General features: G+C 42.5%; 1 protein-coding gene across 3 annotated transcripts in view; it reads right to left on the minus strand.

The window, feature by feature from the left end:
• MCF2L2 (MCF.2 cell line derived transforming sequence-like 2) overlaps nt 1-18,440 on the minus strand; it is a 366,799-nt gene that overhangs the window by 181,361 nt on the left and 166,998 nt on the right. For all 3 annotated transcript variants that reach the window (XM_040349448.1, XM_040349451.1, XM_040349447.1), the window contains exons 14-15: nt 6,012-6,118; nt 3,693-3,781 (exon numbers count right to left, since the gene is read on the minus strand). In XM_040349448.1, coding sequence (XP_040205382.1) covers nt 3,693-3,781; nt 6,012-6,118 — 196 coding nt within the window. The remainder of the gene's footprint in view (nt 1-3,692; nt 3,782-6,011; nt 6,119-18,440) is intronic.

An 18,440-nucleotide genomic window follows, 5' to 3' on the forward strand; every position in this document is an offset into this window, starting at 1 on the left:
ACCCAGGGCTCAAGTCCTGCGGGAACGCATGGGAACAACGTTCCTTTACTTTTTCCACAGCAGGAATGCCGTTCTCATTGTCAAGGTGCACCGACCTCCCCTACCTCTGTCCTCCTATTCCTCCTCCTCCAGCGGCCGCTGTTACAAAGACCCAGCTCTAGTGATGGGTGAACACTGATCCATTGGCAAATTGAATCAGTGTGATGTAAATTATAGGAGCCGGGACTTTGTTACAGCGGCCACTGGAGAAGGAGGAGGTGGACTGAGAGAGGGGAGGACGGGATATTCAAATCCCAGATTCAGACACATGCCAGGCTTCATTGCTAGACACAGATCAGGCTGCATTGCTGCACACTGATCGGGCTGCATTTGATGGACACTGGCAAGGCTGCATTGATGGGCACTGGTAAGACTGCATTGATGGGCACTGGTAAGACTGCATTGATGGGCACTGGTAAGGCCATATTTGGTGGGCACTGGCAAGGCTGCATTTGATGGGCACTGGCTAGGCTGCATTTGATGGACACTGGCAAGGCTGCATTTCATGGGCGCTGATCAGGTTGCATTTGATGGGCACTGATCAAGCTGCATTTCATGGGCACTGATCGGGCTGCATTTGATGGACACTGGTAAGGTTGCATTTGATGGGCACTGATCAGGTTGCATTTGATGGACACTGGCAAGGCTGTATTGATGAGCACTGGCAAGGCTGCATTGATGGGCACTGATCAAGCTGCATTTGATGGGCACTGATCAAGCTGCATTTGATGGGCACTGGTAAGGCGGTAAGGCTGCATTTGATGGGCACTGATCACGCTGAATTGTTTGGGCACTGGTAAGGCTGCAATAATGGGGCACTGATCATGCTGCATTTGATGGGCACTGGCAAGGCTGCATTGATGGGCACTAATCAGGCTGCATTTCATGGGCACTGAGGAGTGAGCGGCCCAGGGCCTGGGGCCCCACTTTGCACAATCAATACAGGCAGCCTGAGAAGAGGGGCCACATGCCAGCATACTCACTCAGCAATCCCAAACTTACTCTTCTGCACAGATTAACACATGTGTGCAGACGCATTGGGGTAGCAGGGGTCCCACACATTGGAGCCTGCATAGAAATATAGTGCAGAAGGAGTCCCAGTTGTTGCAACTTGTTTTAGAAATTCCCTGCGAGGGAACCATTATCACACAGTGTGGTGTGTTTTATTGTTAGTATAGCATACAGATTAAATTATTTTGTTGTTACATCTGTGCTATATTTATTTGTTTAATGCATGTGAATGTTAGATGTGTCCTCAACTCATAAACTGGCGCTTCACAATAAATATTGCAGTTTATTCATTAAAAAAGTAGTACATAAAACATACATATACTGTGTGTATGTATATATATATAGTAATCTCATGTTGTGCAGGGACATTTCTAAACACGTGCCACTACTATAGACACCCAGCAGGTGTGATATTTAAAGGATTTTTTTTTTTCACTTTAAGCATCATTAAAATCACTGCTCAAGAAAAAAATACAGTTTTTAAAACTTTTTTTTCCATTGATACATGTTCCCTGGGGCAAGACACGGGTTCTCAAAGACGTTTTCCAACAATAACTTGAATATTGGGCTTTAAAATTAGCACTTTTGAATTCGAACGTTCGAGTCCCATAGACGTCAATGGGGTTCTAAATGTTCGCGCAAACGATCGGTCTGTTCGAACGTTCTGGTGCGAACCGAACGCGGGTATGTTCGGCTTATCCCTAGACACAGGTCACGCTGTATGGGGCACAGGTCACGCTGTATGGGGCACAGGTCACGCTGCTTGGGGCACAGGTCACGGTGTATGGGGCACAGGTCACGCTGTATGGGGCACAGGTCACGCTGTATGGGGCACAGGTCACGCTGTATGGGGCACAGGTCACGCTGCATTGACACTAGGGCGGCTCTGGGGGGCCCCATACAACATTTTGCTATGGGGCCCTGTGATTTCTAGTTACGCCCCTGCCTTCAACCAATTATTACTGCTCCTTCTCTTCCATTCCCCCTCCCTCACACACTGGGTCCAGCCACTAGTGAAAGCACCCATTGGCTCTGTTAAAGGAGGGAACATCAAGTAATATTTCTTGAACTTACTAACTGCCCCCCCCCCCCCCCTTACATTTTTTTTGACAGTCAAATTTATGAATCCAATTGGATGGTGTGCATATAAACTGTGGCTGAATCAATCACGCCGGACTAGTGCTGTGTCTATGTTTTGTAACATGTGAGTCCTGTCTGTCATTTGTGTTCATGGTAGTAATCTATTTCTTTTAAATGATTCCAATTTTTCTATAACTGCACTTTTTGTACTATTTTGATACTGGAATACAATTAATTTGTATCATACTTTTGTTTAGATCATCAATTGTTGCTAAAAGTAACCCCTTTCTAACTAGCCTCCCCCTAGGCTATTACCTCTCCCCATTTCCTCCTTTTTATAGCCATCCTTGATGAAAACCTGCTTCCGAGTGCTGTTGACCTCAGACTAGGGCGAAGGTTCGTCATACAACAGGACAACAACCCTAAGTACATGGCCAAGAAAACAAAGGAGTGTCTAAGGGACAACTCTGTGAATGTCCTTAAGTGGCCCATCCAGAGCCCAGACTTGAACCCAATTGAATATCCTCTGGAAAGATCTGAAAATGGCAGTGCACCGATGCTCCCCATCCAACCTGATGGAGCTTGAGAGGTCCTGCATAAAAGAAGTGTGCCAAGCTTGTAGCATCATACTCAAAAAGACTTGAGGCTGTAATTGGTGCCAAAGGTGCTTCAACAAAGTATTGAGCAAAGGCTGTGAATACTTGTGTGCATGGGATTCTTTTTTGTTTGTTTGAAATCTTTGTAAATTTATTAAAAATAATCTTCAATCTTATTTCAGTTGTTGTTTATAGGGTATTGTTTGTAGAATTTTGAGGAAAATATTTAATCTAACAAAATGTGGAAAAAGTGAAGCGCTGTGAATACTTTTCGAATGCACTGTAGTTGGCTTCTTTAGAAAGCCACCTAGTGTCCTTCTGTTGCTAGGACTTAGCCTGGCAATTTTTTTTCCCAATTTGACCATTAAATGTGCATGGAATATAACATTTACCCTTTTATAAATAGCATAGATATTACAGTGTGCAACTTTTCCCATTGACGAATAGACCCTGGAAAATGTCAGAGACTATTGTTTACACCCAGCAAATGTTTGTCTAATATAGTGGATGTTCAGTAAAAGTACAAGGAGTAATTAAATATGTGCTTATGATTAGCTTACTATCACTCCCTTTTGTGGCCAAGTTGTTCTGAGACTCAAGCATTACACCAAACCATGGACTTTTAGTGGCCAACTACAAAGATTTATTTTTTTCACACATTTAACAAGCATGCTTGTAAAAAATGTGAAAGTGATTATAAATTACTACAATAAAAACTCAACATGCTCATGGAAAATGCCTTATCCCTGTGTAATCCCTGTGTGATAAGGGGTCAGGTAGACATGTCACCTCATCCTAAGCGCTCGACAATAAAAACAAATAAGCCATTTTCTTTTGATTTCATCACTTTACCTATCCTTTTTAAAATAAGGATATATAAAAGTTTACAAAAAAAAAAAACCTTCAAGTGTTTTAACAGCACATATCTATGCAAGTGTTCTGTGCATTTTTATTATATTATCTTACCTTTTTCTTGTACAGAGATTTTCTTCACTTTCACTCATAGCTAGTGATCTACTAGTTCCACCTTGACTTGCTTCAAGCATTACTTCAATCTAAAATTAAATTGAAATGAAATAGCTGCTTGTAATTTATAGTAACACATTTCCAGTAGCATAGCATCTTAAGTGTGCACAATGATTAAATCTATGTGAATTTATTTCTAACCGCTCTATTATATGAGGACAAAACTTAATTCCTCAATTGAATCAACAGTGTTATCAAACCACATCTGCAAAGTGGATGACAATTCCCACATACAAATCTTATTGTAGAAAATACAGCTTCTGTTTATTCATTAAAAGCACATAATGAATGCTTAAAAAAAATGAGTTTCATGGACAGGGTCTTGCTCAATGTTTTACTTTTATCCTGTTACATTAAGGCCCCATGCACACGAGACGCAGATGCAAACGCATCTAAACACACGTTTTCAAACGCAAAAAACTGCGTTTAAAACGCCAGTTTTTGCCGCGAATTTCGCAGCGTTTTACCGCGTTTGCGTTTATAAGCGTTTGGTTAAGAAACATCACAAGACCCTCCCTAAGCTCAAAAAACAGTATTGGGTTTTGTAAAAATGTGCAAAGAGTCGAGAATAATGTTTCAAAGATGGCATTCTTTATTTACTGGGACAGACCCACAACATCAAACAATGTGAAGGTAATATACTCTGGACCTAAAGCTAAAATGTATGGGTTTTTCTTTGATTCTGTTCCTTATAAAATAGGATGAGGGAAAGATGACCATTATCTCCTAATTATTTTGGGACATTTTTGGAAAGTATAAGGCCAAGCCCACCTGTTTTAGGCATAAGATACATCAGGAAAGAATATGTTTAACTCTTTTGCAGATAATATACTGCTCAGAAATAACGTTACCTTATCAGCAAACTTGAGAAATTTGTCTCCCTAACAGATTTTAAAATCGGCTGAGATAAATCAAAATTTCTGAACATAGGTATTAAGAGTCAAATCATATACTCAGCTACACTATGAATTCCAAATCTTTGGCAAGCCCAGCAAATAGGCTATTAGTGTTTGAATTTAGTAGGAGGGGGATGATAGTGTCTGTACTGGGGGATATACCTGGGGGGGATTATTGTCTGAATTGAGGGGTTAGTACAAAAGGAGGGGGATGACGGTGTCTGTACTGGGGGGGGGGGGTTATTGTATGAATTGAGGGGTATGTACAAAAGTAGGGGGATGATCGTGTCTGTACTGGGGAATATACACTGGGGGGGGGGGGGATTTTTGTCTTAATTGAGGGGTTTGTACAAAAGGAGGGGGATGATGGTGTCTGTACTGAGGGGTCTGGACCATATACATTTTGAACTGAGCCACTGTGGTTCCTTTCAGGCTGTGACAATACCATCCCAATTATGAAACTGAGCTCCCGTTTTCCTCTGTATACACAGAGCTAAAGATGGTATCTAATATCTTCTCCTTGTCTCCAGGAAGTCGCCTACATGTTCACACCTAATCTTTTTTTACTATAAATATATTTAAACAGTTTTTGGGGGTTTGTCTTAGGCCCCTTTCACATGTGTGGACCGTATGTCCGCATTTTCATCCATCCGTTTGCGGATGAAAACGGAAAATACATTGGTCCCTATGTGATTGCGGGTGTCAGCGGATGAACATCCGCTGACACCCGTAATCACCAGCCTCCACAAAGATCCGATTTTGCAGACGGAAGAAAACCCTATTTTTTCTTCCGTCTGCGGATCGGATGAACATGGACACACGGTCCGTGTTCATCCAACCCCCCCCCATAGGGGAGAGCGGAGAACAGACAGGGCGGTCCCTGCACAGTGTGCGGGGACCGCCCTGTCAGCCTCCGGCTCAGCGGGGATATACGGAGCGATCCCCGCTGAGCTTACGGACACAGGGAGGCAGTGTTCAGAACAGAGAAGGATTACAGCAAAAACTAACAATAAGGACATGAAACCAGGACTGCAGTAAGGTAAAATAAGCTATTTAGCTAAAAAAAAAAATCCTTTAGTGACCCTTTAATAAATATAACCTTATTAATGTTATAATAAGCTATGGGGAGTAAAATACAATCGCAGTATTAGGTGCACGCAGTGCATCTGTCACTTTGTGTTTCTTTCTACCCATAAAGAAGTAGGTGAGAAATGAAGATCTTAGACTTTGCTTATGCTCCAGGCTGCAAGCTTATCCCTGAATGGAAACAAGGGAGTAGAGCAGGAGAGCCACATGCAGCCCTCAGGGCTGCCAGTTGGACATCAATATTTAAAAGCTGCATCAAACACACAGTATCATTTACCTTTATTCCACCTTTTGTCTTCTTATTGTTCCTTTTTCTGGCCAGATCAGCTTCAGAGAGAGATTTTGGAGGGGCACATGGGACATCTGGTACTCTTCGTGTTGTGGCTGCAAATTAAATTTACATTAGAATCATTTTTGTATATAATGAAAAATAAAGCGGATATGTGATTATTTTACTTCATTTTCAGCAAGGGAATGTACCTAGTTGCCCATATTGTAAAGAAACATATCTATTTTAGAAGTTTGTCCCACAGGTACACTTGGTTCCAAGGTTTTATGATCTGTTATTTAGCAGTAATGCCCACTGTATGCGTTCTTTATTAAACCTAAAACAGATGGTACAGACCCATTCCTTTCAGCTCACGGTAATTCTGCATTGCCACTGGTTCCGACTCTCTTCTTCCCTTTATTCAGACCTCAATAGTAAGGCTGATTGTGTAGACCAGTGGTTCCCCCCTCCTCTCCTCAGGACCCACTAACAGGCCAATTTTTAAGTATTACCTTGGGGAGATACAGACTAGAATACGGCAATCACTGAGCAGCAAATGATATCACCTGTCATGTATTTCAGTTATCCTGCAAACCTGGCCTGTTAGTGGGTCCTGAAGACAGGAGTCGAGAACCACTGGTGTAGACCCTTGAGCCCGTAACTGGCAGAAGTTCTTACTGTTTTTTATGACCCTCAGTTGTGCTGTTTGCTACTCTTTGTGCACAATAGCTACTGTCATCTAACGCAATGCTTTTACTGTCGTATTATGCTAACCTTTTATTTTATTTATTTATTACAGATACTTGTCATTTTGCCACATTCTTTAAGAAAATCTCTCTAAAACAGATAGATGGGGTTCATGTAAGAAATAGAACATTAAAAATAAGAACTCCAATTAAGTTAAAGCTGGACTCTGGAATAAGCAAAATGTATCTACGTGCAAGTGGCATTCACATACAATGCCCCTTGTACAATGTGTATTCTTAATTGAATGTGGGGTGTGCTTTGTGTATTTTCAGATAGCTGCAGTAATCCAGTGTAACAACTTGCCTCTGTGCAGGAGCTTCCTTTATTAAATATATGTTTCTGTTGCTTTCCCCCCTTTTGCAGGGTGATTGATCTTGATTGATCTTGTATCTCCCCCCCCCCCCCTTTTTCACATTTTTGGGACCATTGTCCTTTTCACAGCGAAAAGTGCTATAAAAATGCACTGATTACTGTGAAAATGACAATGGCAGTGAAGGGGTTAACCACTAGGGGGCGCTGTAGGGCTTAAGTGTGACCTAATGTGTGTTTCTTACTGTAAGGGGGCAGGGCTGGACGTGTGACATCACTGATCGTCGTTCCCTATATCAGGGAACAGACGATCACTGCCACAGAGAATGAGTGAGTGAGAGAGTGAAAAACTTATATAGCACTACACATGCGAACTGAATCGCCTCTGGGCGCTTGTTTGAGCACATTCTCCCTTGAGCTCAGAAGAGGTGGGTTTTGATCTTTCTCCTAAAGACCAAATGGTTCTCCTCCAACCGAATGGAGGTTGGTAAAGTGTTCCAAAGTCGCGGGCCTTGGACAGCGAATCTTCTTTCTCCTTTGGACTTGTATCTGGTTTTGGGGATGTGGAGTAAATTTTGGTTGGAGGATCGCAGAACGTGATTGGGGTTGTAGGCTTTTATTTTTTCGCATAGGTATCGGGGGGCATTTCCCCAAATACATTTATGCGTTAGACAGAGTGCTTTGAAAGTGATTCTGTCTTTCACTGGCAGCCAGTGAAGGCTTCTCAGTGATGGGGAGATTGATTCACATGGTTTTTTCCCAGTCACAAGTCGCACGGCCGTATTCTGAACGACCTGCAGGCGCGTGATTTGGTACTTTGGGAGTCCGAGGTAAAGGGCATTTGCATAATCCAGTCTGGAGTTAACAATTGTTCCCACCACGGTTTGTTTACACTCACCTCTCCCCATTCATCCGCTCCTGTGACCCGATCGTAGGACACCGGCGGCGATCGGGTCCGCGGTCACGGAGCTTCGGACTGTGACGCGAGCGCACCGGCGGCGCGCTCGTGACCCACGGCTGGGCTCTTAAAGAGGACGTATATATACGTCCATGTGCCCAGCCGTGCCATTCTGTCGACGTATATAGTCGTGCGGCGGTCCTTAAGTGGTTAACACACACCTTGCCACTTAGTCTCACAAGAGCACCTTTCCTTTTTTCTGAGGACTTATTTCCTTTTGTTTGTTTCGTATACTAAGAGGAAGTCTCAGATGCCTATGCCTATCTACCCTTAATGGGACTAGGATGGACAAGGGGTACTTCTATCTTTGCTACTTCACTGTGTTTTCTAGTTGACAAAAATAAAATGTTAATTAAAAAGATAACACTCTCAGCACATTGTAAACTGATACAATCCCATTACAGCCACTTATGAGAACAGCTTTTGGGTGTGGTTATAGGATCCTGGTAATCAGGGGGATTGTATGACTCCAAAGGTATCTGTAAAATTAATAAGAAGTAAGAGACTTTCATATAAGTGGTGCTGATAAAGGTAAATATAAACCCTTATACCATTGGAGAATATGGAAGAAGTAAGGGCTCATTATGGGCTAGTTTACACTTGCTTCAAAACATGGCTTTGGACACACTGTGTTAAAGCTCTCTGAACGCCAGTCAAAGTTCCTGTCACTAAAAAAAATGGTTAGTTTTCAGTCCTGTTTACACCTTGCTTTTGCTTGATGCTTCGATGAGGCTTCGGTGGAGCGTTGATGGGGCTTAGATGAGCCTTTGGTGGGGCTTCAAGCAAGCTTTGCCTTAGACCATCTATGGAGGCATTGAAGCACCACTAAAGCTACATGGGGTATAATTTTTGAAGCAAAAGCAAGGTTTAAACAGGACTGTAAGCTAACCAATTTATTTAGTGACGGGAGCTTTGACTAGCGTTCAGAGAGCTTTAACAAAGCATGTCCGAAGCCTTGTTTTGAAGCAAGTGTAAACTAAACGTTAATGTGTAAATGAGCCCTTACACTTGCACTTTCAATTAATTATATCTGTATAAATGGTCTCGGCTGTTTTCCAGTCTGAACTCTGTACAACTGTGACCAAAAGTTTTGAGAATGACACAAATATATTTTCTGCTGCTTCAGTGTTTTTAGATCTTTTTGTCAGATGTTACTATGGTATACTGAAATATAATTCAAACATTTCATAAGTGTCAAAGGCGTTTATTGACAATGACATTTATGCAAAGAGTCAACATTTGCAGCGTTAAACCTTCATTTTTGAGACCTTCGCAATTCGCCTTGGCATGCTGTCAATCGACTCCTGGGCCACATCCTGACTGATTGCAGCCCATTCTTGCATAATCAATGCTTGGAGTTTGTCATAATTTTTTTTTTTGTTCACCGCCTCTTGAGGATTGACCACAAGTTCTAAATGGGATTAAGGTCTGAGGAGTTTCCTGGCCATAGACCCAAAATGTCCATGTTTTGTTCTCCAAGCCACTTGGTTATCACTTTGGCTTTATGGCAAGATGCTTTCTATTGTGCTGGAAAAGGCATTGTTCCTCACCAAACTGTTCTTGGATGGTTGGGAGAAGTTGCTCTCGGAGGATTTTTTTGTACCATTCTTTTTTTTTTTTTTTTTATATGGCTGTGTTCTTAGGCAAAATTGTGAGTGAGCCCACTCCCTAGGCTGAGAAGCAATCCCACACATGAATGGACTCAGGATGCTTTACTGTTGGCATGACACAAGACTGATATTAGCACTCACCTTTTCTTCTCCTGACAAGATTTTTTCCGAATGCCCCAAACAATCAGAAAGGGAATTCGTCAGAGAAAATGACTTTACCCCAGTCCTCAGCAATCCAATACCTGTACCTTTTGCAGATATCTGTCTGTCCCTGATGTTTTTTCTGAAGTAGCTATTTTGATGCCCTTCTCAACACCAAGCCATCCTCAAAAAGTCTTCTCCTCATTGTAGGTGCAGATGCACTCACACCTGCCTGCTGCCATTTCTGAGCAAGCTCTACATTGGAAGTGCCCCGATCCTGCTACTGAATCAACTGTTGGAGACAGTCCTGGCACTTGCTGGACTTTCTTGGGCTCCCTGAAACCTTCACAAATGCAGTGGAAATATTTATTTTGGGATTAAGTTCATTTTAATGGCAAAGAGAGATGTTGCAATTAATAGTAATTCATCTGATTACTCTTCATAACATTCAGTATATGCAAATTGCTATCATACTAAGGCAGCAGACTTTGAAAATTAATATGTGTCATTCTCAAAACTTTTGGCAACGACTGTAAGATTGGTCATACATACAGTTGTGCTCATAAGCTCCTATAGCTTATTTCAAGCAGACTAGCTAGCTAGTCAGACTGGCTTTGAAAACAATGTCATTTTTGACAGTTCCCATGTTTGCACATGTTCCCGTTCAAAGTGTGGTTTGACAGCCACAGAATGTCACCATTAGGAATAAGAAGAATGAAGTCCATAAACTTTTGGCTAAAACCAGTATATTTTATTAGTACGCAGTGGCGGCCGGCCCCTAACCTCCATGCGGGGTGCTGGACGCATGGATTTCTATTAAGTTTTTCTTTCTTTTTTTAAGCACATGATTTAAAGCCTGAGACTCTAATTGGCTTCAAAAAGGTTGGGCTCAGCACTGCCCCCTGAGCCCTCCCACTTGTGACATTAGCGAATCAACATTATCTTCCTGCTTCTCCTCCCGGCTCATCAGGACAGGAAGCGGGTCCTAAGACCGGATTGGCCAGGAGGAGAAGCGACTAGCATTGGCCGGGAGGAGAAGTGACCGTTTTGGCTAGGAGGAGAAGCCCAGGAAGTTTCTTGTGACCTGGATGGGGTAAGTGCAGGGCTGGCAGGCGGGAAGTTTGTTTGCCGCCCCCCCCCCCCCAAAAAAAAGGTGCAATAGGCTTCAAATGGCCACTGATGTTTGGGGAAGCTTCTCCGAACTATCCTAAACATGTTATTGTGACAAAGACATCAGCTAACATGTCTAATTCTTTTTATATGATTTTCACACAAAGGAAAAAATTGTGAAAGAATTAAGCAGCATTATACAAATAGTGATTAAATATAAAATAGTTCATATTTACCTGACCAAAAGTTTTTTTTTTTTTTTTACTCTTAATAGACAAATGGAAATACAAAAATTGTATTTAAAAAAAAAAATACAAAAACATTGATACATTACTACATTTATTTGTTATTAGTTACTTTTACTGACGCATAAAGCACAAAAGAGTAGATTCAGAAGCATGCAGGCGTTATTTTTATTGCATAAAGATATGTCCTCCACAAATTGGATTTAAGTTAGTTTGCTATTCATAGCTTTAAAATCACACAGCAATTTTCCGGGATAAGCAGGACCCCTTTATCAAGGGATGTGTGATATTGTAATTGAATGCAAAATCTTTATATTACTAACGTAAATACATACATGAGAAATAAGCACTATTTTATGCAAAAAAAAAAAAAAAAAAGGATATTTAACTGCTGAAAAACCTCTACCTCTAATAAATCTGTATTATATTACGACCGCACATGGCTCATTGTCCTCACAATTACCTCCAGGCAGAAGCTAGTGATATATTTTACGGAGTAGCAATGTGTGATAACCTTCTGTGAAAGAGATCATTTTTTTTTTTTTATACTTTATTATCCTCTAAGAAAAACACATCTCATGATGGACAGTATCGTCTGTATGAGGTCATACTGTAAACTCAGCTGTGTATAATATAAATCGTCTAAACTTGTGTAAATATGAGCAGTTGGTTTAATCAAAAGAATATTGATGCGCTCATGAACTGTTTACATTTATACCATAATTAACCATAAACTTCCCATATTTATATCCACTTCTGTAAAATTCCACCATGCTACCACCAGTCCATGGTGTATTCATACTCACAATCTGTAATATTAGAAAGAAGCTGACTAGTCTAATTATTTAGTTCTCAACCAAGATATATGTAGTCTAGGGGCACTTCTGACTGCTTTGTGGGATATTTTTTATAGTAAATTCATTATAAAAGTTAGGATGTTTAGCATATAATATATATACTATATTGCCAAAAAGTATTGTGACGCCTGCCTTTACACATACATAGGGCCGGATTCAGAAAGAATCGCGTATCTTTCTGCGGGCGTAGCGCATCTAGTATGCGCTACGCTGCCGTAACTAAGTCAGGCGAGTACCGTATTCAGAAACAATTTGCGTCCTTCGTTACGGCGGTGTAGCGTATATGGGCCGGCGTAAGCCCACGTAATTCAAAGTAGGTTGGCAGTGGGCGTGTTTTATTAAAATGAACCGTGACCCCATGCAAATGAGGGGCTGAACGAACGGCGCATGCGCGCGCATGCTCACAGTCACGTTGCAAATACTCCCCAAGATTGGTCGGCTCAATGCTTAGTCGACGTGAACGTAACTTACGCCCAGCCCCATTCACGTACGACTTACGCAAACGACGTAAAATACGACGCTGTTCCGACGTCCATACCTTAACATGACTTACCGCTGCTTTATGAGGGGTAAAGTTACGCCGGACCGACGCCTTACGTAAACGGCGTAGCTAAATCCGATGGGCGCAAGTGCGTTTCTGAATCGGCGTATCTACCTAATTTGCATATTCGACGTGGAAATATACGGAAGCGCCCCTAGCGGCCAGCGTAAATATGCACCTAAGATACGACAGCGTAAGAGACTTACGTTGTTGTATCTTGGAGAAAAACAAACGTAAATGCCTTTCTGAATAGGCGTAAAGATGCGACGGCGCACGTTTTAAATTACGGCAGCGTATCTGGAGATATACGCTGCCGTAAATCGCTTCTGAATCCGGCCCATGAACTTTAAAGGCATCCCAGTCTTTGTCCATAGGGTTCAATATTGAGTTGGCCCACTCTTTTCAGCTATAACAGCTTCAACTCTTCTGGAAAGGCTGTCCACAAGATTTAGGAGTGTGTCTATGGGAATGTTTGACCATTCTTCCAGAAGTGCATTTGTGAGGTCAGGCACTGAGGTGGACTAGAAGGACTGGCTCACAGTCTCCATTCTAATTCATCCCAAAGGTGTTCTATTGGGTTGAGGTCAGAACTCATTGCAGCCCAGTCAAGTTTCTCCACCCCAAACACGCTTATCCATGTCTTTATGGACCTTTTTTGTGCACTGGTCCAAATCATTTGGTGGAGGGGGTTATGGTGTTTTCAGGGGTTGGGATTGGCCCCTTGGTTCCAGTGAAGGGAACTCTTAAGGCATCAGCATACCAAGACATTTTGAAGAATTTCATGCTCCCAAATTTGTGGGGACAGTTTGGGGATGGCCCATTCCTGTTCCAACATGACTACGCACCAGTGCACAAAGCAAGGTCCTGACCTCAACCCGATAGAACACCCTTGGGATGAATTCGAGTGGAGACTGTGAGCCAGGCCTTCAGGGTTAGGTTAAAAAAAAAATATCCAAATCTTTGATGATTCCTAAGAGCACCATCAAATCTATCAGAACCAAATGGAAAGAACACAACACAACAGCAAACCTACCAAGAGATGGCCGCACACCAAAACTCATGGACCGGGCAAGGAGGGCATTAGTCAGAGAGGCAGCACAGAGACCTAAGGTAACCCTGGAGGAGCTGCAGAGTTCCACAGCAGAGACTGGAGTATCTGTACACAGGACGTCAATAAGCCTTATGCTCCATGGAGTTGGGCTTTATGGCAGAGTGGCCAAAAGAAAGCCATTACTTTCAGCAAAAAACAAAACATCACGTTTTGAGTTTGCGAAAAGGCATGTGGGAGACTCCCAAAATGTATGGAGGAAGGTGCTTTGGTCTGACGAGACTAAAATTTTACTTTTTGTCCATCAAAGAAAATGCTATGTCTGGTGCAAACCCAACACATCACCCAAAGAACACCATCCCCAGTGAAACATGGTGGTGGCAGCATCATGCTGTGGGGATGTTTTCCAGCAGTTGGGACTGGGAAACTGGTCAGTTGAGGGTAAGATGGATGGTGCTAAATATAGGGATATTCTTGAGCAAAACCTGTGCCACTCTGTGTGTGATTTGAGGCTAGGATGGAGGTTCACCTTCCAGCAGGACAATGACCCCAAACACACTGCTAAAGCAACACTTGAGTGGTTTAAGGGGAAACATGTAAATGTGTTGGAATGGCCTAGTCAAATCCCAGACCTCAATACAATAGAAAATCTGTGGTCAGACTTAAAGATTGCTGTTCACAAGCGCAAACCATCCAACTTTCAGGAACTGGAGCAGTTTTGCAAGGAGGAATGGCCAAAAATCCCAGTGGTAAGATGTGGCAAGCTCATAGAGACTTATCCAAAGCGACTTGGAGTAAAAGTTGGACCAAAGTAGTACAGGGACTACTTTGAAGTTGCACAGATATGAATGGTACTAATTGGAAATCATGGTGTATGACTTATCATGCGACTTTGCAGTCCTAAGTCACAGGACAAGTCACAAAAGTGTTAAAGGGGCCTCAATATGAGTGTAACATGTTACAGACGGTGAAGTTAATATTTAAGAATAAACCATCCTTAACACAACAACCCCAGTCAGGCCCCGTACACACGGTCGGACCGAACCGATGAGAATGAACCGAAGTTCAGTTTCATCGGACCAATCCGACCGCGTGTATAGGCCATCGGTCTGTTTTCCTTCGGTCCAAAATTGTAAAACATGCTTCAAAACCAAACCGATGGACCGCTGCCTGATCGGACCAAACCAATGGTTAGTACAGAAAAGCATCGGTTCAAAACCTGCGCATGCTCAGAATCAAGTCGACGCATGCTTGGAAGCATTGAACTTAGTTCTATTCAGCACGTCGTGTGTTTGACGTCACCGCGTTCTGACCCGATCGGATTTTGGACTGACGGTGTGTACACATATCAGGCCGTACGGCCACTTCAGAGGTGAACCGATGAAAACGGTCCGACGGACCAGTCACATCTGTTTGGTCCGACCGTGTGTACAAGGCCTAAGAGTTCATTGTAAACTGCATTCAGTTACCTTAATTTTCATGTTTTCTGTCCCCCTGTTTTCTCATTAAATGTTCTCCAAATTTTGTTGCTGCTCACTACCATCTCTTTTAGAAAGAATTAAATTGCATACAAGTGAAAAACCCAGCACAGTTAAAAAACTGACATGAATCTAAAGCCGTGTACACACGATCGATTTGTCCGATGAAAACAGACCGATGGATTGTTTTCATCGGACAAACCAATCGTGTGTGGGCTCCATCGTTTTTTTTTCCATCGGTGAAAAAAAATAGAACATGTTTTACATTTTTCCTATGGATAAAAAAAAACAATAGAAAAATCAGATTGTGTGGAACTCCATCGGACAAAAATCCACGCATGCTCAGAATCAAGTCGACGCATGCTCGGAAACATTGAACTTAATTTTTTCGGCTCGTCGTAGTGTTGTACGTCGCCGCGTTTTGGCACGATCGGATTTATGACTGATGGTGTGTAGACAAGACTGATGAAAGTCAGCTTCTTTGGATATCCAACAAAAATAATCCATCGGATTAGATTCCATCAGATATCCGATCGTGTGTATAGGGCATTAAACGTATTAAAGTTACAATTGCGCATTTGTAGAAAATTCTATATAAACAGTATCAACCCCCATATTTGGGGTTTATGGTTATAATTGTCAGTTACCCACATCTCTGTGATGTCTGTACAACCAGGGGTGGACTGATCATTAGGGCACTGCCCGAGGACCTGGTACCAGTAGGGGGCCCCATGAGAGTACCTCCGTCCCAAGGAATCTGTGCTGTTCCCGGAGCCCAGTGCCGGGAAAAGTTCCAGCACTGAGCTCTGGTAAATGGCATGAGGGGACCCCTGCTCTCATCCCGGAATCCCAGGAAATCAAGAGAAGAGGGCTTTAGATGCCCACAGATGACATTGAACCTGCCTGCTTCTGAGATCTGGTTAGTCTTCAAATATTTTAACACAAACTACCAGGGACTACACATATGACATTTTCCAAATGTTGCTAGATATGTTTAAACAAGTACGGAGGAGTGTTTAAAAAGAAATGTATTTGGGGGACTGGAACTCTACTTCAAAAACATAATGTTATGATAGGCTGCTCTGGAAAGTGCAAGCTAATCACATTAATATCTTAAGGGTTATACCCTGCTTTAAACTGCTACACAACTTTATCCCTGAGCTGTCTGGTGTGTTCCTTGGCCTTCATGATGCGGTTTGTTCACTAAGGTTCTCTAACAAACCTCTGAGGGCTTCACAGAACAACTGTATTTATACTGAGATTAAATTACACACAGGTGGATTATATTTACTAATTAGGTGACTTCGGAAGGCAATTGGTTCAACTATATTTTAGTTAGGGGTATCAGAGTAAAGGGGGCTGAATACAAATGCACGTCACACTTTTCAGATATTTATTTGTAAAAAAATTGAAAACCATTTATCATTTTCCTTCCACTTCACAATTATTTGCCACTTTGTGTTGGTCTATCACATAAAATCCCAATAAAATACATTTACGTTTTTGGTTGTAACATGACAAAATGTGGAAAATTCCAAGGGGTATGAATACTTTTTTTAAGGCACTGTATATACTAATAATTTGTTATATATTAGTGAGTGAGTAACTTGTATAGTGCTACAAATGCAAACTAAATCGCCTCAAGGTGCTTATTTCCATCCGGTGTTGTCCTTATCCTTCAGAAGAGGTGGGTCTTAAGTTTTTTCCTGAAGGCCCGATGGTTTTCTTCTATGCAAATGTTTGTCGGAAGAGCGTTCCTTGGACTGCAAATCTTCGTTCTCCCTTCGATTTGTAGTTGGACTTCGGGATGTGGAGGAGGTTTTGATTAGAATGCTTTATACTAATAACTACAGTGGTAATGCTGGGGGGGGGGAGGGGTTCTGATCAGCCAACTGAGGTGCTCTTGATCAAGGTCATCTGCTGATCTGAGAACTGTAGTGGGGACTTTCAATGGCAACTCTAATCACAGGTAGTGTTACTCTCTGTGTCTCCGACTTTGTGGTGTCTCATAGCAGTGACACCTATGCCGGAATCAGGAGACAGGGTCGCCTCCAGTCCCTCCCACTTCACATTCCTCACCAGTCAGCTGACCTCTAGTCTCTGCCCCCCAGCCATGCAGTGAACTGAATGGGCGGCTGCGAAGAGGCTGAGTAGGCGGCCGCGGGCTCGGGCTCCAGCAACAGCCCAGCTGGGCAGCCACAGGCTCCAGGGACAGCCTTGCTGGGCGACCACAAAAAGGCTGGGAGAACGGTGCAGGCTTCAGGAACAGCCCAGGATTCCGTGACCCCTGGCAAATCATCATTCGACCCCACGAGGGGGTCCCGATCCCCAGGTTGAGAACCACTGCTTTATACAAACGTGTACAAAAATTCATGGGAAAAACATTTGCTTTTAACATTCAATGATGTCGCAAACAGACTTTCCTGAATGAAAACTGCATTCACTGTTAGAAATTTGTTAGAGAAACATTTTCCATCCTGCTCCTTTGCATTTTCGCAAAAGACGATTTGACCCCACTAATGATTAGAAGAGAATTTTTGAGGATATGGGACTTTATAGGTGCATTGTAATCTAAAGAGTCACCTGAAAGTTTATATAAAAGATATACAAAAATATTTATTAAATGAACAGTATCATACAAGTGATGCATACAGTATAATCATAGCCATAGGTGTACACAAGCATCCTAATTTTGACAATGAATTAAGCCCCCCCTTTACTTACCCGACCCCTCAAAAGTCCCACGCCGTGAATGAGCAGTCTTATTTGCCGTCTTCCCGGCTCATTCATTGGTTGATTGAAAGCAGCGCAGCCATTGGCTTGCGCTGCTGTCAATCACATCCAATGACGCGGCGCGCCAGGGGGCGGGGCTGAGTGATAAAGTGAGCGGCTATGGCCGCCGGCTGTATCATGGGAGCGCGCCCGCAAGAACTCAACATCATGCGAGAGAGCCCGCATGAAAGTGTTGTGTCCTTGTGAGGAGGAGCCGAGACAGCCACCGAGGGACCCCAGAAGACGTGGATCAGGGCCACTCTGTGCAAAACGAGCTGCACAGTGGAGGTAAGTATAACATGTTTGTTATTTAAAAAAATGTATATATATCTTTACTGACCCTTTAACAATACTGGGAGCCTTGTCAAGCAACGGGAAGCATTAAATGTCTGATAAATTGGAAAAATATTGCACAAACCTAGAAAGTACACGAAAGTATATATAGAACGATCCTTATTGCTTAGCATGCCAACTATGCGATATCCTGTTAGGCATCTTTTTATTTATATCTCACCTGTGCTTGCCTCAATTCTTGCCTTAATTCTAAGTCGGTGACACCCATCCATGAGTCACTATGGACTTCAAATGATAAGAAGAGGAAAGAGACACAGGGAGGTAGGGT

Source organism: Rana temporaria, chromosome 4, assembly GCF_905171775.1.
Source record: "Rana temporaria chromosome 4, aRanTem1.1, whole genome shotgun sequence".
In the NCBI taxonomy this organism is placed as follows: Eukaryota; Metazoa; Chordata; class Amphibia; order Anura; family Ranidae; genus Rana; species Rana temporaria.